General features: G+C 45.4%; 1 protein-coding gene across 1 annotated transcript; it reads left to right on the top strand.

The window, feature by feature from the left end:
• The first annotated feature begins 241 nt into the window (after positions 1-241).
• LOC130119355 (sodium-dependent phosphate transport protein 2A-like) lies at positions 242-19,477 on the top strand. Its single transcript, XM_056287820.1, has 10 exons — positions 242-368; positions 755-898; positions 3,363-3,474; positions 3,955-4,150; positions 4,802-4,882; positions 5,080-5,200; positions 5,444-5,611; positions 6,470-6,586; positions 17,990-18,114; positions 18,866-19,477. Exons 1-10 carry the CDS (start codon positions 242-244, stop codon positions 19,475-19,477), a joined length of 1,803 nt encoding a protein of 600 aa, XP_056143795.1.
• The last annotated feature ends 1,719 nt before the right edge of the window (positions 19,478-21,196 follow it).

The raw sequence follows: 21,196 nt of genomic DNA, 5'->3' as shown, positions 1-21,196 counted from the left end.
GATAAAAAAATAAAAAATAATGATGTTACTTGTACGCCTGTCAAATATCTTCCTCTCTGTATATGATAACATATTGAGGCCATCTCTCTCACCCAGAAACAACATCGAAAAAATGAGAATGACCCCACCTTGGAGTGGAATTCGGCAACGGTGACATAATATGTGAACCAGGTCAAATTTGTCTTACATACAATTTAACACTTCTTTTGGTCTTTGGACAGACAGCACCTTGCAGACCACAATGGAGAATTCCCACAAGATCAGGAAGCTTTTCGTCAATTTCCTTAAAATCCCTCTTCTCCTTGTGCTCATCTTCCTTTTTGTCTGCTCCTTGGACATTTTGAGTTCAGCCTTCCAGCTAGTAGGGGGTGAGTACTCTAACCCTTCACCGCTCCCTCAAAGGGGGTAATAATGACTCATCCAGTTAATACACGACTGATGGATGAGTCACTCTGACTAACAGGATCGACCCTACGTATATAATCGCTCTTAATGGGGCACTGCTGGATGATTTACCAGCAAAGTCACATCTGTTAACCTAAAGCACGAGCCTGACCCCTTTGGGCTTCTTAAAGACATTTTGTTTCTTGTGTATCACTGAACATGGCAGATAATCTATGTGTGTGTGTGTGTGCGTGTGTGTGTGTGTGTGTGTGTGTGTGTGTGTGTGTGTGTGTGTGTGTGTGTGTGTGTGTGTGTGTGTGTGTGTGTGTGTGTGTGTGTGTGTGTACTTTTGTACTCCCATTACTACCAGGTAAGGTAGCTGGGGACATATTCCAGGACAGTGCGGTGCTTTCCAACCCCGTTGCAGGGCTGGTGGTGGGAATCTTAGTCACTGTGCTGGTTCAAAGCTCCTCCACCTCTACCTCCATTGTTGTCAGTATGGTTGCCTCTGGATGTGAGTAGGCACATACGTCTGTGTGTGTGTTTGTGTGTGCGTGTATTTATGTGTAACATTAAAGCTGCGATCCAGGATTTCTCCGATGTGTTACTGCCTCTGGCAGCGAGAGTTACAAACAAGGTGTAACAGCCGCTGTCGCTTGTGTGCCGTCAGCGCAGCATTAACAGTTCCCTCTAAGGTTGCCAACGCTTTCTCTACCAAATAAGGGACAAAAGGTGGTGTGCCGCAGTGGTGTGGGTACGCTGTTGTGTGACTAAACAGTGTATTGTTTTAAGCCATTTGTCATAATGATAGCTAATCTCTTAGTCAAATTAAAGACCAACACACAACTCTCATGTCTTGGCAACACATGATAGGTTTAATAATAGTTTGTTAATTTACGGCAGGTGCTTTTAACACAGTCCTTTATTTGAACCATTACCTATTACCTTTACTATTAGTCTAAGTCAAAACACATGTGACTCTAGCACCGTAGGCTAGAAAACGTTATCCCCCTCTCGTTATTCCTACAAGTGATAAACTAGAGGTAACAATAGCTTCTGTTTGCTGTAGTTTTGTAGCATTTGTGCATTCCCCACAGTGGGGAATGACTGCTTCATATTCTTATAAGTTGGAAATCACAACATGGACCCTCACAACAACAACAACAACAACCACAACAACAACATTTAAATGCAAAAGAGGAAAAGAGGGGTATGCCTCTGCTCACCAAGTCTATTTTTTCCATGGGTATTTTTTGCTGCTCTTGACTGATTCAAGCAGTTTTTTGTCCTTTTGTGCAGCCAGAGAAAAGTCATTACATGACAAGTCACAGTTCACAGATATTAGACGTTAATTTGTGATCAGCTCTGTGCTGCATCTGTTTCTTGAGTCTGACCATTAATGGTCATCAGAGAGAAAATCCTCTCGACAAAGCCATTTGAGCCTGGCACACTGAGGACAAATGAGACAATCCTGAACATGTTAATCATGTTGGTTTTCCCTATGTTTTTGGAAAACTGCCACCCACTTCTCATTGGTGGATTTTGTGGCTTTCTGTATTTCCTCCCTGCTAGCGCAAAACTCTTCATAGAGTTGGTCGATACTGACTGTCTCTGTCATTTTTGAGGGCAGCTACCACCTGCTCCCGGTCAGTGAAGGAGAGCTCCTCATGTAGGCCGATGGGTTTCAGTTTCATCATTACATTTTCTGATGAGAAATCAAACCACTTGTCAATGTACCTCCGGCTTGGTCGGGCTTTCCTATAGACACAATAGGCCATGTCTGCGGGTGGGAAGCCTGATGTGGGTATGTGTCCTGGTCGCTGCACTAGCGCCTCCTCTGTCAGGTGAAAAGAAGCGGCTGGCGACTCCACATGTATCGGAGGAGGCATGTGGTAGTCTGCAGCCCTGCCCGGCTCGGCAGAGGGGGTGGAGCGACGACCGGGACGGCTTGGAGAGTGGGGTAATTGGCCAAATGCAACTGGGAGAAAAAAAGGGGGAAAGAATTAAGAAAAAAACAACAACAGTAACAACAACAAAAACAAGTGTCTACAGTGATGTGTCTCCAACCATGGTGAATGTGTCGGTTAGTCATTTGTAACCTGACGCGATGGTCCAGATGCATAAAATATCGATTTATTTTTGGAGAAGAATCCTGGATTTCTGCTTTAGAGATGAATGTGTATTTGTACTCTACAATCAGTTCCAATCAGTATTAAATCATGTGGTATTGTACAATGATCCCTACCATTTTTCTTCTGCTTTTTGCCAATGCATTTACTTCTTTTTCTTTTTCGTTATGCAAGCCCACACATTTTTTCCCCCATTTTGGGACACACCTTGAGAAATCACCCTCTGAATCGGCTTATTGAGGTTTTATTGTGTGAGGCAAGAAAAGAGTGCATTGCAGTTATCTAACTGGGCTGAAATTAATGCATGAATTACTGTTTCTAAGTTCTCGGCAGATAAATTGAAGGCCATTAGAGATGCCCCCGACGATAATTCTACCTCAGAGCTAAAAAGCTGCCTGCACTCGCCAGCCTATTGCTATCATTTCTCATCTCCATTAAAATTTGTGATGTATTCCGAAATGTGATGGGTCATGTTTAATAAATACGTGCAGCATTCTCAGTGCAGGCAGACCTTTGCCACTTCTTGGTGACAATTAAACCCGTCTACAGTGTTTTGTAAGTGTGTATGCATGCATGTGCACGCATGAGTGGGTAGCCAAATTAATTTTATTACGCTCTTAATTTTCCTCCATCTTGGTCATTAAAACAACAGACACATGAACATGCATGCACACACGCACACACACACGCACGCACATATACACACACTCTCGCGCTCGCGTACGCACACACTAGACTTTTATCATTTTATTTCTCTGTTGTCAAAAATAAAACGATGACATTAGGACTTCAGCTGGATGGCAAGAAGGAAAAACTGATGTGTACGGTGTTTGTGTTGCCATCTCATAGTGCTTGAAGTGCGGTCGGCTGTTCCTATCATCATGGGGTCCAACATCGGAACGTCAGTCACAAACACCATTGTAGCCATGATGCAAGCGGGAGAAAGGATGGAGTTTAAACGGTACATTATTTAGACAGCAGCCAGGGCCGGCGGGAGACGGAGATGACTGAAGGGTTGGGCGAAATAGCGGGGAAAGAGAAAAAGGGATTCTGACAGAAATGTGGAGATGATAAAAGGGGGGATGCGGGGAGGAGAATGATGAGAAGAGGAGGGTGAAGAGTTGAGAGGTGGATGACTTGCAGCTGTTCGCTACCTCTTTGTCTTGATCTCCGTTTGATGGTGTCGTTATCAGCTTATCGTACCAGCAATGATGGCACTACTCCTCATTGACCTCGCGAAAAAACTTTGAAATGTGAAGAGATAATACAGTGCTTGAAATACGGACGTTTTTTCTTGTTATAAATCACAGACTAAACGGGGACTAGCAAAACACATGAGATAAAAGAGAGATTAAGAGCCAAGTAATCATTCTGAGTAGCGTAGTTGATGAAACGGATACCTGGCCTGATTTAATACAGGAAATCGTTAAACCTTTTGTAGTGCATTTGCTGGGGCAACAATCCATGACTGCTTTAACTGGCTGTCGGTCCTGGTCCTGCTGCCAGTGGAGGTGGTAACTGGCCTACTGACCCGGCTGGCCCATCTGGTGGTCACCAGCTTCAGCTTACAGAGTGGAGATGATGCCCCGGAGCTGCTGAAGGTCATTACTGAACCAGTCACCAAGCTCATTATACAGGTAACACAATCAATAAGTCGCCAAGCCAATTACGATGGTAATGATGATGATGATGATGATGATGATGATGATGAGAATGATGAGGATAATAATGAGTAATATCATAAAGTCAAAGCACAGGGTCGGCTCCAGAACAGGAACCCCCCCCCCCTCTGCCCCCTCGGATCTGGTCTGGAATAATTATCTCATTCAAGGACACTTGAATGAAATGAAAGGGAAAATGAAATCCAACATGAAATGAAAACTGACTTTTAAACCTCGTTAGCTCATTTCCCCAGTCATATTATGCATCTGAAAGAATCGTAAAAATTCTGTAATCACATCAAAACCTTATCACACTCACTTCCTCTAGAACAGCCAAGTTTTTGTGATTGCATCACCAAATCCGTGCAGGTGGACGAGCAACATTCCAACCAATAGTATCATAAAACATTTTGCGGAATCCAGTCAGATATTTTCCCGCCCTAATGTCCCGCTTTACCTGGAAAAACGTTGCATGGCAGGAAGGAAAATATGCTCCGAATGCTGTGTCCCACGTTGTCTGTAAGCAGGGTGGATGCTGAAGGCTGTCCTCCCTAATCATTCTACCACCCTGCAGCCCAATATCTGGAATAACAGAAAAAACCGAGATATTTCTCTGTTCTCCCCCAGCTGGACAAGAGTGTGATCACAGGCATTGCCATGGGACATGAGGGCATGAGGAACAGGAGCCTAGTGAAGGAATGGTGCCAGGCAGACCTTGTTACAGTAATGACTTGTCCACCACTGTGTTGCCACCATCACACGCAGACACATCCAACATCCACATCACTCCCTGCAGCCAAACAGGGCTCGCCATTGTTGCTTGCTGATGCAAAGAGTTTGGCTAACTTGCATCAATCTTTCCTGTCCACCCATCATTTTCCTTTTTCTCTTCTTTCTTTCCACAGTCTTCTGTAAATGTAAGTATGAGTGGCACTGTGAACTGTAGCTCCAGCCGGCCCTGTTGGGGGGTCAGTGACATGATCTGGACCAAAGAGAACTTGACGGCAGAAGTAAACTTTCAGAGATGTGAGCTCAAACTCAAATATTGTATGTCCACGTTCAACACCCAATTGTGAAATCTATGCATCAAGTTAACCACATGAAATCACGTTGTATTGTGTGAAACACTTCTTATTTCTTCATCTTGAAGGGATGATGACGCATCAGTTCTTTTCTGGTCAAGTTAACCAACTCAAATTGTTTAAACAACGTGGTCTCATGCGTAATATAGCATGTGTGCTGATTTATAGCGGTAATGACTCTTTCTAGGTAGGCACCCGTTTGCATCTTCCCAGCTATCAGATCTTGCTGTGGGGCTTATTCTCTTGGCAGGATCCCTGGCTGTTCTCTGCACATGTCTGGTGCTCCTAGTCAAACTTCTCAACTCCCTGCTCAAAGGCCATGTGGCAAAGGTCATCCAGACGGTCATAAACACAGGTGGGCACACTTTGAATCGCTATCACCTGTAACCTGAACAGAAGGTATGTCACACTTAAAACGGCCACAAGGGGCGCTCCTAGTGTAGTAACTGTAAAATGAATAGGGGTCAACGGACGAATTTCACAAATTCACAAACCACTGCAATATTAGAGAATTATCTTTCTATATTTGCCCATTTCTACACTAGTTAGAAATGTGGCCAGATTAAAGGGTGAGGGGGCCCCTGGGCCCCTGCTAACCCGCATGATCATCCACCCTCTGTACATTGTGCATGTACAAAGAGTGGATATGGACTCCTCCTAAGGCCCTTATCAGCTCAGTGGATATTGTGTTTGAATGGCACATTTTCCCCAAGCACATTTCTCATTTAATCAAATAACAATAAACCAACTGACACATGGCCCCCATGGGTCCCTGAGGACCATCATGTCACACACAAACGCATTGGTTATGATTGCACCCTGCTCCACCAACATGGCCAATCAGTGCTCTGTAGCCTCATGGCTATGGAAGCCCGTTTCTAAAAAAAAGATGTGTAAGGCTGAGACTAGAGTGACCTTATTGATTAATAGATTTTAAAAATATTTGGACATAGCACCTTCCAGAAGCTGAAAAAATTAACATTGAGTCGGCGGTGGTAGAGTCATATAAGTTACATTTTTAACCAGTTTAGCTGTGTCTCAGCCCTGCCTCATCCATTCATTCTAGATGTTGTTTGTATCTTTGTTTAAATTGTTAGCTTGCAACAGGTAAGGGCACTGAATATGAACCCAGGCAGTCTACAGGTAAACAGCAAAGAGAAAAAATATATATATATACGCAATGTGATATATGATGTCCTCTTCACTACAATAGATCTACCGTATCCATTTGGCTGGCTGGCAGGATACCTTGCCATGATTGTGGGTGCAGGGATGACTTTTATTGTCCAGAGTAGCTCTGTCTTCACTTCAGCCCTGACCCCGCTGATAGGTGAGTGTCACCTGCCCTTAAAAACAAAAACAAAAAAACAGTAGGGGTGTCTGGGTAGCGTAGTGGCCCATTCCGAATTCTCCGTGTTACCTCTGGCTTGGTCGGGCGTCCCTACAGGCACAACTGGCCATGTCTGCGGGTGGGAAGCCGTATATGGGTATGTGTCTTGGTCGCTGCACTAGCGCCTCCTCTGTTTGGTCGGGGTGCCTGTTCGGGGAGTACTGGGGGGGGGGGAATAGCGTGATACTCCCACATGCTACCCCCCCCCGGCGAAACTCCTCACTGTCTTGTGAAAAGAAGCGGCTGGTGACTCCATATGTATCAGAGGAGGCATGTGGTAGCCTGCGGCCCTCCGCGGATCAGCAGAGGGGGTGGAGTAGTGACCAGGACGGCTCGGAAGAGTGGGGTAAATGGCCGGGTACAATTGGGGAGAAAAAAGGGGGGAAAATCCCTTAAAAAAAAGTGACCTGCAATACTCGCCGCTGTGGGCTAAGATTAATTGTATAAAGAATTAACACGTGAATTTCATTCCCCTTCAAATTCCCCCAAAAATTTATCTTTAACAACTCATGGTTCAACCTGCAAACATGATGTCATCCATTCTCAGGCAAGGGAGTAGTAGATAAAACAGTTCCTCTGTGCTTAGACTGTATTGGTTGCTTTTTATTCCAGAAAACATGACTGTGGCACAATTTCAGCGGAGGCTAATTTACTGATTTTAAAAGAAGTGAATGAGTTGTTCTTTGCTTGTCAGATCGCTGTCACGCAACGTGTTATCAGAAACTGATCAGTTGATCAGAAACTGATCATTCCAGGTTGAGATGGATCAACTGAAGTTTTACTTCTAGTGAATCTGCTTGGACACATCAACACTCTCTCTGCGTATGTTTCCTGAAGGAGTATGGCCCCTGCTATTATCATTTGTCTTTGCTTTCTCGATGGTTTTCCAGGGTACCTTGCTTTTTGACGGTGGCCCTCAGGCATTACAAATAAACTGTTTGGGGAGAAAAAGACTGGTGAACCTGGTTATATCAGACCTCGACTATCACCTCTCATTCTAGCCTTGGTGTTGAACTTGAGCTCTTTTTGCATTATTCTTGGCAGCCTTATCTACATTTGTAATGCCTGTAGTCTTTTGACTGTGACCCGGTTCAGCATTCACCGCCTCTTCCAGGTGCTCTATCTTTAGCCAAACTAGGCTGAGCGGAGGAGAGGTTGCTACAGGTAGGCTTGCAACTCCAGGGGTAGGTGTTGGCAGCTGATAGATAATATATGAACAGAAGTTATCTTATAAAGTGTTTTCCTCCCGTATTCAGTGATGAAGAAACACGAAACTATTGATTTACATTTTACCTTCATACTAAGAGTGGCTTCTTCAAATTTTTTGCTAGATCCTTAGCAGGGGTCAACTGCTAAGTAGAACCACCATACAGACCTTCAGATGACTTACAAGAGCTTCAGAAATAATCGAAAGAAATAGTTGTATAAAACAAAAACCTAAATGGCATATCTGATGCATCTGAAGTTTAATTCAAACCATTTACATACAAAACTGATGATACTTTAGGTGGCGCTTCCATCATGCAACACACATGGAAACCATTTAATTGACACATATCTGTGAAATTATTCACACTGAGACATACGTTTATGAGACGCTGTACAACTGTACTTAAGTTGCCAGATGCTGGCCAATCAACCTAAGGCAAATTGTTTCATCTTGTATTGAAACTATCAGAAGAACCACATGTTTCCTATGCTCTGACAGGTGGTGCTTTGGCATTTACAGTACACAGATCAATTTCAACAAGATCTATCACCTCAGACACTGATAATGTTTCCACGAACCAGACAAAAATTACTCTTCTCCTTCATAGCAGATATGTACGGATAAGACTATAACTACTAAGGCTATATTAGGATGGTGAGTTGTTGGTACTGATGAGGTGAAACGATGGACCTGATTCAACCCATCACTGTCTGTGATGGGTTGAATTTCTTTCTTTGCAGCAGGAAATATATTCTATGCTGGGCCTCTTTGATTGTAGAGTGTGTCTTCTTCCTACTCCAAGTCCTGTGAGACTGCAGTTCCCCTGAAGCTGAAACACCACTTCAGTGGAGACTATTGATCCATTGATATTCAGAGGAAGGATGTTGAGTGTTTGGCGGTAGGTAGGATGAGGTGAGGGTTGCATTCCTCTCTGCTGTTTTTTAATGCATCAAACTTCAGATTGTTATGGCTTCACCGGGAAGCCAGTTGATTGACTGGCCAACAGTAAGAGAGGTCATGCATGGTTGTGGAGTGCCCATGCTGGTTTCTCCCCCCAACCCCAATTGTATCTGGCCAATTACCCCACTCATCCAAGCCGTCACGGTCGCTGCTCCACCCCCTCTGCTGATCCTGGTAGGGCTTCAGACTACCACATGCATCCTCCGATACATGTGGAGTCGCCAGCCACAGCCGCTTCTTCTCACCTGACAGGGAGGAGTTTCACCAGAGGGACGTAAGGCGTGGGAGGATCACGCTATTCCCCCCATTTCCCCCTCCCCCTTGAACAGGCGCCCCGACTGACCAGAGGAGGTGCTAGTGCAGCGACCAGGAAACATACCCACATCTGGCTTCCCGCCTACCAAGACGGAGGTAACACGGAGAGACGAACCGGAGATCCCGTGTTGGTAGGCAACGGAATAGACCGCTACGCTACCCGGACGCCCCACCCGGTGTTTTTACCTTTACTAGACAGCGATGGTGAAAGGCAGACAGGAAATGAGAGAGAGAGAGAGAGAGAGAGAGAGAGAGAGAGAGAGAGAGAGAGAGAGAGAGAGAGAGAGAGAGAGAGAGAGAGAGAGAGAGAGAGAGAGAGAGAGAGAGAGAGAGAGAGAGAGAGAGAGAGAGAGAGAGAGAGAGAGAGAGGAGGGGGGGGGTGACCGTGGGGTATGCGCTGGAACCATGCGGCAACAGAGGCGCCCGTGGAACAGTGTGTGAGGGTCTTTCAAATACTGGCTGTGTCCCAATTGTCTTTAATGAAGTGATCCACTGACGGAGAGTATAGGCATGTGTGCAAGAATGGTATTGAATGCAAAGCTCGGGTCCATGATTGGTATCTTGGCTTACTTCCTAATGGCGTTCAGATGTTTTGAGAAATGCAGATTCACGAGAGCTGCACCCATCCGGGGTTCTTCTGGCTCAAAAGACGAACCTGCTGATTCCCACAAAGCTGGAGTGTGGCGTTCTTATTGCATGTTATGCAATCCGTATGCTGCTAGCTTAATAAAGCATTTAAAATCAGTAAGGATTTATAGGCGTTGGTGGGCTATACGGTGCAAAGTCTGAGATATTTTCTCACTCTGAACAGGAGTAACTAATCTCTTTCAAGATGGGACGGCAAGCAGACTGAGATTTTTAAATGCTTTTATGCTTTTGTAACCGAGCTATTTTCTCGCCCGGTGCGGAATTCGATACGGGGTGTATTGCACCACAAGGCAACATCACCAACCGCTCGGCTAAAGGGTCAGACCCGTTAGCCAGGGACTAACGTGTCTTATTAGTAGTTTACACTTTTATTGATTTTAACTTAGTTTGGTTTTCATTCAACTCTGGCTTTTGATTGAGCACATAGTACCTCGCATGTACATGTACATATTGCATACAAATGAGGAAATAACTGAAAATAAGCAAACATTAATTCACAAGCTTTCGATGAAGGTTTTTTTTCCTGGTTATTCTTTAAGGCAATGATTGGAAACGGAAACGGAAAAAGCAACAAAACCAGTTTCTTATCCCAGTTTATCTGTGAGAGGAGCATCTTAGCCTCTCCGCTTGCATCTTTGTAAAGATCAAAGCCTTCTTTAATATAGGCTCTGCGATCATCTTCTATCCTCCTCCTGGCAGTGCGAGGATTAGGTCCTCGCACTTACTGCTGCCACGGCACGCCATCCCCCGATGTCTGGGGGAACATTATTTTGATTGTGGATTGTCAGATAGAGCCGGAAGTGATCCAGATTGAAACTGAGCTCCCTTAGATCAGCCTTTTAGATTTGATGCTATACACCAAGGCGGCGTGGTTGCTGTGCATCATCGGGTCAGTTTAACAAGGCGTTCAGGTGACGTCAACAGCTCAGCGAGGTCAAGGACCATAGCAGATGTGTCCATGTTGGGGAGAAAGGATAGCTGACACTTGTTCGGATGGAGGACATGGCAGTAACACACTATGCCACCGTTGTCAACTGTTGATTAGTTATTGTTCATGTCTTAGATAGTATCATTTTATTGATACTTGTAAATAGGTCTGTTATTGATAGTACTGGCTATTACTGACCTTTCTGTCAATCAATCACCCAGTTGGAGAGGATATTGTTACCTATGGATATCACACTACAACGGGCGATCAGGCCAAACATTAAAACTGCTGACAGGTAGGTGAACAAATATCTCATTACAATGGCACCTGTCAAGGGATGGGATATATTAGGCACCAAGTGAACAGTCAGTTCTTGAAGTTGATGTGTTGGGAGCAGGAAAAATGGGCAAGTGTAAGGCACCCATTTGAGCGACTTTGACAAGGGCCAAATTGTGATGGCTAGATGACTGGGTCAGCGCATCTCCATAATAGCAGGTGTTGTGGGATGTTCCTAGTATGCAGTGGTCAGTACCTACCAAAAGTGGTCCAAGGAAGGACAACCAGTGAGCCAGTGACAGGGTCACGGGTGCCCAAGGCTCATTGATGTGCATGGGGAACAAAGGCTAGCCCATCTGGTTCGATCCTACAGAAGAGCTAATGTAGCTCAAATTGCTGAAAAAAATAATGCTGGCTATGATAGACAGGTGTCAGGACACAGTGCATTGCACCTTGCTGTGTATGGGGCTGCATAGCTACAGACTGATCAGAGTGCCCATGATGACCCCTGTCCACCGCCAAAAGTACCTACAACGTGCACATGAGAGTACTGGATCATGGAGCACTGGAAGAAGGTGGCCTGGTCTGATGAATCATGTTTTCTTTTACATCATGAAGACGTCCGGGTGCATGTTCGTTATTTACCTGGGGAAGAGTTGGCACCAGGATGCACTATGGGAAGATGGGCTATGTTCTGCTGGGAAACCCTGGGTCCTGGCATTTATGTGGATTTTACTTTGACACTAACCCCCTACCTAAGCATTGTTGTAGACCAAGTACACCCTTCATGTTAATGATATCCCCTGATGACAGTGGCCTCTTTCAGTAGGATAATGCACCCTGCCACACTGCAAAAATTGTTCAGGAATGGTTTGAGGAACATGGCGAAGAGTTCAAGGTGTTGCCTTGGCCTCCAAATTCCCCAGATCTTAATCTGAACGAGCATCTGTGGGATGTGCTGGAAAAACAAGTCCGATCCATGGAGGCCCCACCTCACATCTCACAGGACTTAAAGGATCTGCTGCTAACGTCTTGGTGCCAGATACCAGAGGACACCTTCAGAGGTCTTGTGGAGTCCATGCCTCGATGGGTCAGAGCTGTTTTGACGGCACGAGGGGGACCTACACAATATTAGGCAGGTTGCTTTAATGTTTTGGCTGATCGGTGTATATGTGATATACTACACACTATTTGTTATGGACATTGTATCTGGGGTCAGCTGTTGCTACACAATGTGAAGTTTATCCTATTTTATCTCATCTTAGTGTATGAATTGACAGCTAACTGAATATAGCTTCTGTATCAGCCTGATCCCTCATCAAATGCTTAATAGTCTGACAACTACACTATATATTCTATTTTTATTTTTTTTTGTCGTTCTACTTTCTGTCACAAATTCTTTTCTTCTCAGAATTATTCACTGATCCCTGAAAACAAACAAGTTTGTTGTAAGGCGTTTTCCAGAGAACAAATCACTATGACATCAAAAGATAGCCGTCTTCGTGTTTGTGTGAGTGTTTTTACTTTAAATCAAAGTCCAACACAAGTTTTACAGAAGAGTCAGATAATTCCGTGAAACATGCGGCCCTGCGCTTCTCTCCTCTGTCTTCAGCTGGCAAAACACACATAACCAGTATCAACCAAAATAAAGTGTTTACTTTATGTTTATTTGATTACTTTGGGGTGAACGTTCTGAATGACTTTTCAAGCAGACACCATGTCACAAACGACGACATGATGGCCAGAAACATGAAGGTGCTGTAAAGAAAAGGAAGACGAGGGGCGTCCGGGTAGCATAGCGGTCTATTCCGTTGCCTATCAACACGGGGATCGCCGGTTCGAATCTCCGTGTTACCTCCAGCTTGGTCGGGCGTCCTACAGACAAAAGAGAAGCCGGATGTGGGTATGTGTCCTGGTCGCTGCACTAGCACCTCGTCGGGGTGGGGTGGGGGAATGGCGTGATCCTCACGCGCGATGTCTCCCTGACGAAACACCTCACTGTCAGGTGAAAAGAAGCGGCTGGCGACTCCACATGTATCAGAGGAGGCATGTGGTAGTCTGCAGCTCTTCCCGGATGGGCAGAGGGGGTGGGGCAGCGACCGGGACGGCCTGTAAGAGCAATTTGGGGGAGGAGGCGACGAAGAAGAAGCTTTTTTTTAATCAAGATTTCAAATATACAAACACATCAAACAAAGCCAGTACACTCTAAAACAGCGGTCGGGAACCTATGGCTCGCGAGCCATATATGGCTCTTCCGGTGACGGCATATGGCTCCCAGACAATTTTGAGTTGAAAAAATTTTTTTTCAAAAAAATCAGTTTGGAATTGATTTTAAAATACTTGTGATATTTCTTAATAATACTGTGTCATTTTAGAGTAAACAGAAATTAGTTTTGAAGATAAATTTCACGGGTCACCCGTGGGTCAGGTCTGGAACCAATGGCTCGCGAGCATGTCCGGGTCATTGTAAAGGTGAAGAAATCAATTTTATCAGATAGCCAATTAGTTTATCCGCTTCAACCCTTGTAACGGAAAAGATGGCGAAAAGAAAAAAAAGACGATGATTACCGTGCATTCCAGGCTGCGTGGACAGAGGAATTTGCATTTGTGGAGGGAGCAGGATCTGCGGTATGTCTAATATGCAATGATAAAATTGCATCGATGAAACGGTCAAATATAAAGCGGCACTTCGATACGCACCATGCTTCATTTGCATCGAAATATCCAGCGGGGGACAGACAGCAGGAAAAGGGCATGCGAGGAGCTACAGTGGAGAGTGCAGACGAGTCAGCAGCAACTACGTGTGTGGACCAAGCAAGGTGACGGGAATTCCGCTAGCTTTGCGGCTGCTTTGGCAATAGTAAGGAATGGAAAGTCATTCACAGATGGAGAGTATGCCAAAACATTCATGCTTGATGTGGCCAATGAACTGTTTGATGACTTCCCAAATAAAGACAAGCTAATCAAACGAATAAAAGACATGCCCCTGTCAGCAAGAACTGTGCACGATCGTGGCATCATGATGGCAAATCAAGTCGAGGAAACACAAATTAAGGACATAAACGTTGGGACATACTTTTCTCTCGCGTTAGATGAGTCAACAGACGTTAGCCATCTATCTCAGTGCAGTATAATTGCCAGGTATGCTGCAGGTGACACACTGCGTGAGGAAAGCTTGGCTGTTTTGCCAATGAAAGGGACAACAAGAGGAGAGGATTTATTCACGTCTTTCATGGAGTTTGCTAAAGAAAAAAAACTACCGATGGATAAACTTATTTCTGTCTGTACTGATGGTGCACCCTGTATGTTGGGGAAGAACAAAGGATTTGTAGCGCTTCTCCGTGAACATGAAAAGAGCGCCATCCTAAGTTTTCATGGCATCCTGCACCAGGAGGCGCTTTGCGCTCAGACGTGTGGCCAGGAGCTTGGTGAGGTGATGTCGCTGGTCATTCGAGTGGTCAACTTTATTGTTGCCCGAGCTTTAAATGATCACCAGTTTAAAGCTCTGTTAGAAGAAGTTGGGAATCATATACACAGCAACGTGCGTTGGTTGTCAAGGGGGAAGGTGCTCAGCCGTTTTGCAGCTTGTCTGAGTGAAATCCGGACTTTTCTTGAAATGAAAGACGTCAAGCATCCTGAGCTAGACAACACTGACTGGCTCCTGCAGTTTCACTATCTCGTGGACATAACTGGCCATCTGAACCAGCTCAATGTGAAAATGCAAGGTATTGGAAATACAATCTCATCCCTTCAACAAGCAGTGTTTGCATTTGAAAGCAAGCTGGAAGTCTTTCTCAGGGACATTGAAACAGGTCGTCTTCTGCACTTTGAAAGACTGCAACAATTTAGAGATGCATGCTTAGCAAGTGACTCCACTCAACATCTGGATCTCCAGCAGCTAGCTGGCTTTACGTCTTATCTCCTGCAGTCATTCAAAGCACGTTTTGGAGAATTTCGTGCGCGCACTGGTCTTTTCAAGTTCATCACTCATCCACATGAGTGTGCAGTGGACAAAATCGACCTGACATGCATCCCCGGGGTCTCTATCGGAGACTTTGAGCTGGAAGTTGCTGACCTGAATGCATCAGACATGTGGATGAGTAAGTTCAAGTCACTTAATGGAGAGTTGGAAAGTCTTGCGCGACAGCGAGCAGAGCTGGCGAGGGAACACAAGTGGACAGAAATTAAAAATCTTCAACCTGAAGACCAGCTGATTCTTAAAACTTGGAACGAGCTTCCTGTGACATACCACACAGTGCAGCGTGTGAGTATTGCCGTATTGACCATGTTTGGCTCTACATATGCATGTGAGCAGTCATTCTCGCATATGAGGAACATTAAGACCAACCTACGCTCACGTTTAACTAATGGAAGCCTCAACGCCTGCATGAAGCTCAACCTCACCACGTATGAACCAGACTACAAGGCCATCAGCAAAACCATGCAGCACCAGAAGTCGCATTAAAAGTAAGACATATTTAATGTATTATACGTTAAAAATACTATATGGCTCTCAATGAAATATATTTAGAAATATTTGGCTTTTATGGCTCTCCCAGTCGAAAAGGTTCCTGACCCCTGCTCTAAAACAACAGAGTAGGCTAAGAACAGCACATCAAACATGTCAGAGACAATGACAAGCAAAACAAGGAAACAGAAATAGTAAATTAAAAAGAGATAAAATAAAATAGGACAATACAATATTCCAGGGGTTAAATTACATTAAATTGTTCAAATGCAAAGAATAATTTTTGGGCATTTCTTTTTCCATACATTTTAGAGATTTGGAAAAAAGTTACTAATTCGTTTTTAAAGGCTGCTAAACGGTTGTGTTTTGCAACATTTACATTTGTGTAGAAGAAGAAGAAGAAGAAGAAGAACAAACGGAAACGGAAACACGCTAAGCAGGAGCATTTTTGAAGAACTTTTTCATACTTTATTTATGACTTTCAACAATGATGTCTCACGTGTTGGCGGCACGGTTGCGCAGTGGTTAGCGCGGTCGCTGTTATGTATGCACACATCGACAGTGCTGCATTTGATTTGGTGCTGTTTTATTGTGCTGGGATCGATTGGTGATGCCTGCGGGCTCTGGGTTGTTTGATCGGGTCTGCCTTTGATGCTGTGTCAGTCTAAATAAAGAATGCCACGGAGAGGTTGTGTCGAGCGACAGCGCTGTGTCCTGACGTGATTTCTAAATACAATATTGGCGACGAGGATGGCTGATATCTCCCTCCCACCACCTGCCCCCTTCCTGGCATTACCTGGCGAGCCTCCGGTACCATGGACTCGCTGGCTACATAGTTTTGAAAATTACATCATCGCCTCAGGGCTCGACGACGTGAGCCAGGCTAGGAAGACGGCTCTGTTGCTACACTGCTTGGGAGCAGAGGGTCATCGTGTGCTCGGGTCTCTGGGGAACGTCACAAGCTTTGCCGAAGCTGTGGGACTTATGAGCACCCATTTCGCTGCTCCACAGAGTGCCCTCCTTCGGCGATTTATATTCCGTCAGCAGACGCGGATGAAGCAACGGTTTGACCAGTCAAAACGAACCAGGGTGCCAGACATCAATGTGTCAGACTGGGTCAGGGTCCGCAGGCCCCACAGGGACAATAAAATGGCTTCATACTGGTCCTCTCCTCTCCAAGTCACCCGTCAGCTGGGCCCAGCCACTTACCTCCTCAGCGATGGCACTCGGTGGCACTCCAGTCGTCTACGGAAGGTGTCAGCTCCGCCACACACAGCTGGTGACACAACCATAGCCATTCCCTCAGCATGGCGAGACGCCCCGGGGCTTCATGCAGCTCCTACACGGGCCCCAGACATTTCTGGGCTTCAGCGTCCCCTGCCATCTCCCTCCCCACCTCGGCCTGCCCAGCCTCAGGCCGCCCCGCAACCTGTTCGCACACGTTTACGCCCTGGCCACCTAGAGGACTTTGTGTCAACCTTTCATGTTTGAAATCCTGCCGGGGGGGGGGGGGGAAATGTTATGTATGCACACATCGACAGTGCTGCATTTGATTTGGTGCTGTTCTATTGTGCTGGGATCGATTGGTGATGCCTGCGGGCTCTGGGTTGTTTGATCGGGTCTGCCTTTGATGCTGTGTCAGTCTAAATAAAGAATGCCACGGAGAGGTTGTGTCGAGCGACAGCGCTGTGTCCTGACGTGATTTCTAAATACAATAGTCGCCTCACAGCAAGAGGGTCCTTGGTTCGAGCCCCGGCGTAGTCTAACCTCGGTAGGTCGCCCAAGGTCGTCCTCTCTGTGGAGTTTGCATGTTATCCCCGTGTCTGCATGGGTTTTCTCCGAGGGCTCCGGTTTCCTCCCACAGTCCAAAGACATGTAAGTCAGGTGAATTGGTCGTACTAAATTGTCCCTAGGAGTGTGTGTGTGTGTCTCGGCCCTGTGATGGCCTGGCGGCCTGTCCAGGGTGTCTCCCCGCCTGCCGCTCAATGACTGCTGGAATAGGCTCCACCATCCCTGAGCGCAGGATAAGCGGTTCAGATAATGGATGGACAATGATGTCCTAAGCACTTTCACCGTTTGTGCGGTTGTTGTTTGCTGCCATGCTGTGCTTGTGAGTTACTTTCTTACCTGTTCCAGCAGGGCCATAAAACTATAACAGCACCTCAGTAATGAAAACTCCATCAGTATTCTGTTTTATGGGATGCAGTGATTTGATTTGTTTTGCAATGGTACTAGTTTAATTACCGAATAACGGGAGACATTATAGCGTAGCCGAGACCCGTAGAGTATGCTATGTCCCTGCCAAAATGTGTTCTTTGTCAGTCTTCGTCTGTTGAGTCCAGACTGTCACGACGCGTTTGAATAAACAGGACCGGGGAGGTAAGAGAAACTGAGCAACAACATCCTCTCACCATCGTTGTCTCCAGCCGGTCCTTTTTCAGATCCCTTCGGATTATTCTGCCGCTTGCACATTTCCCTTATTGTTTTCGAAACCTTTGCTCCTGTTTACGGGACCACGTCGTTGTCGTCATCCCTTAGGTATTGGCGTGATTACGCTGGAGAGAGCCTATCCCCTGACCCTGGGCTCCAACATCGGCACCACTACCACCGCCCTACTGGCAGCGTTGGCCAGTCCTGGAGACAAGCTGGCTGCTGCCATACAGGTAGAATTGTGTAGAATCACTTTCAGAATACTGTTGGGAAGGCATTTTCCCCCCAGCATCTGTGGATTAATTATTGCCAAGTTACTTAACGCGTGTTGGTGTCTAAATGTTTGGCAAATGAGCGTCTGTAATTCTCCATCTGATGGGAAAAAAGCGGTGAAGTGCCGAAATGAGAACACATTTTCTTCCTCCCTTCTAGCTAATTTGTCCATTAATGCATGTAAATGCATCTTCCTTCTGTCGCTCTCTCGCTTTCGCTCTTTCTCTCTCTGTCTCGCTCTTGCACTCGCTCTTTCTCTCTGTCTCTCTCCCTCTCTCTCGCTTCTCTCTCTCTCTCTCTCTCTCTCTCTCTCTCTCTCTCTCTCTCTCTCTCTCTCTCTCTCTCTCTCTCTCTCACACACACTCACAGAATTATCTCTCACACGCAATTCCAAAATATTACAACACTCAGAATCCCTTTTTCATGCATCTGGTTCCAGATGTTGTTTTCCACCAGCCACTGTTGTTATTCGGATTGTGTTATGGTTTGGGTTTTAACTTGTCGCCTTAGGTTTTGCAGTTTGTTTGTTTTGATTTAAAGTGAGATGTTTTTGTAAGCCCCATGTTATTCAAACAAGATATCGATTGTTCTTCCTGTTTTTTTATCAATCCTGCATATCTTTTTTTCCAAGTACTCCATTTTTAGATTCTATCACTACAAAAGCCCAGTTTATGTTAAAAAAAAACAAACACCCCCTCTCTTTGTAATCAGATTGCCCTGTGTCACTTCTTCTTCAATATCTTCGGCATTCTGCTGTGGTACCCTCTGCCCGTCATGCGTCTGCCAGTAAAGATGGCCCGTGGCCTGGGTGAGCGCACGGCCAAATACCGCTGGTTTGCTGTCCTGTACCTCCTAGTTTGCTTCTTACTCTTCCCATCGCTGGTACTGGGCCTCTCACTGGCAGGCTGGCGGGTCCTGGTCGGAGTTGGTGCTCCCTTTCTTGGTGTGACCATCTTCATCACCATGGTGAATGTGATGCAGGCACGTAGTCCCCGTCACCTGCCCGCCAAACTCCAGAGCTGGGACTTCCTGCCCGCGTGGATGCACTCTCTCAAACCCCTGGATCGCCTCATCAACAAGGCAACGGTTTGCTGCAGTCCGGGACACGTCGAGCAACGGGGGGGAACAGTAGGGAGTGAAGAAGAATGCGTAGCGACCGTCTACACCGGGACGAGCTCTGTCCATGCTGAGGTGATGTACGCCCATAGGAAGGTGGAGTTGACCTATGACAACCCAGCTCTGGCCTACCTGGACGAGACCAGACCAGGTTTTCCAGTGTTTAAACTGAGAGGATTAGAGAGGTGCAATAGTACTCCACTCTAGTGTCAATGATGCTGCATTGTAAGAGAGGCCTGTTTTTGTTGTTGTTTATCACATCATTGATGTTGTGGGGACATGTATTATTAGGGTGATTTTTAACACACACACACACACACACACACACACACACACACTATATCAACACAGATACAGGATAACACCATTGACGGTTTTGGGGAAAAAAACGCTATATATTTTTTTCTTTTCCCGGAAACCATCAATGGTGTTGATAAAAGTGCTCAACAAACGAGGAGCAGAATATAGCCAACTGATGAGTGCATGACACACGAAACAGGCTTGTACTGCTATGAATTAAAGGTTTTTTTTCCTACATCTATCTTAACGTGTGTGTGTGTGTGTGTGTGTGTGTGTGTGTGTGTGTGTGTGTGTGTGTGTGTGTGTGTGTGTAGTAGGGATAACACTCCATTAGCAGCCATAATACTGAGCCCTCTTTGTGTCTCTGAAATTCCACTGAAATTGTAAGGATAAGATGCCTGCCAGTGACATCACAGGTAGACAGTCTGTGAATGTGAAAACTACAGACCTTACTTCCTGGTTGCCACTGTCTTCAGTGGGCTACATCAAAATAGGCTACATTGGATAAGAAAATGCGAATAACAATTTTAAATCTAGCTAGCAAATGCCACCGAATGTCATGTATGGGAATCAATAATGGATCGTCACTGGCGGACACTTTTCCACACAACTGACCACTCAGATGGTATAATACTGAGATGAATGCTCAGTATTATGGCTACTAATAGAGTGTTATCCCTACCACATAGAGACGATGTTGAAAATCAGGATTTTTCTCCCTTTAAGACTTCCCTTTTGCAATGGAATAATTGTGCAACTGGTGTAAATTAAAGGATTTCCAACGTAACTGTCTGCTCTGTCATGACTGATCATCTATCTGTTGCCATAGATGGTTGATAAGTAATGATTGTTGAATGACCAGAGTCCACATACACTACCTTGATGCTCTATTAGTGTCCTTTTATAACTGTCCCTACTACATACTTCAGGGCTAATGTTTGAACACTGCTGTTATTGAGTAGGTAAATGTTTAATCATTTTGTCAAAATACCATATTTGTTTGGAATGGAAGGCCAAGTGGGCAATAAAAATCACCTAACAGCAAAGATATCACCTTCAGAGTGACCACTTAAGCTAGTTTCTGTTAACAGATGTGTGCCAAGGTGTGTGTGTGTGTGTGTGTGTGTGTGTGTGTGTGTGTGTGTGTGTGTGTGTGTGTGTGTGTGTGTGTGTGTGTGTGTGTGTGTGTGTGTGTGTGTGTGTGTGTGTGTGTGTGTGTGTGTGTGTGTGTTTCAAAGTTAGTGAGTGTATGTGCAGTCTGTGGGTGAGAATACTCATACAGGAAGTGTTGTTGAATGTGTGAATGTTTTTTTTTGTGCTGCAGAAATTTGTAATAAGCTCAGAAAATAGATCTCTAAAGTCTGTAAAATTCACTTTAAAGGTGACTGACGAAAGGCGTATTTCAGAATCAGAAATTCTTTTATTGCCATGTGCTTTACATGTACTGGGAATTTTACTTCCCCTGGCTTTTCCTGAAGTCCACCACCATCTCAACTGTGTTCAGGGGGGTCCAAGTTGTTAGATCTGGCTGCACCAGGAAACCAAGTAGTCCATCTCATATCTGTAAGCAGACTTACAACCCTCAGATATTAGTCCAATGACGGTGGTGTCATCCGCAAACTTCAG

This window comes from Lampris incognitus, chromosome 1, assembly GCF_029633865.1.
Source record: "Lampris incognitus isolate fLamInc1 chromosome 1, fLamInc1.hap2, whole genome shotgun sequence".
NCBI lineage: Eukaryota > Metazoa > Chordata > Actinopteri > Lampriformes > Lampridae > Lampris > Lampris incognitus.
This window is presented reverse-complemented; position numbering and strand designations above follow the sequence as displayed.

Bases quoted from the DNA above. Each gene is read 5' to 3' on its own strand.
- LOC130119355 (XM_056287820.1), top strand. From the start codon at position 242: ATGGAGAATTCCCACAAGATCAGGAAGCTTTTCGTCAATTTCCTTAAA. The intron at 369-754 runs GTGAGTACTCTA...CATTACTACCAG, and splicing joins AGCCTTCCAGCTAGTAGGGG to GTAAGGTAGCTGGGGACATA. The intron at 18,115-18,865 runs GTAGAATTGTGT...CTTTGTAATCAG, and splicing joins AGCTGGCTGCTGCCATACAG to ATTGCCCTGTGTCACTTCTT.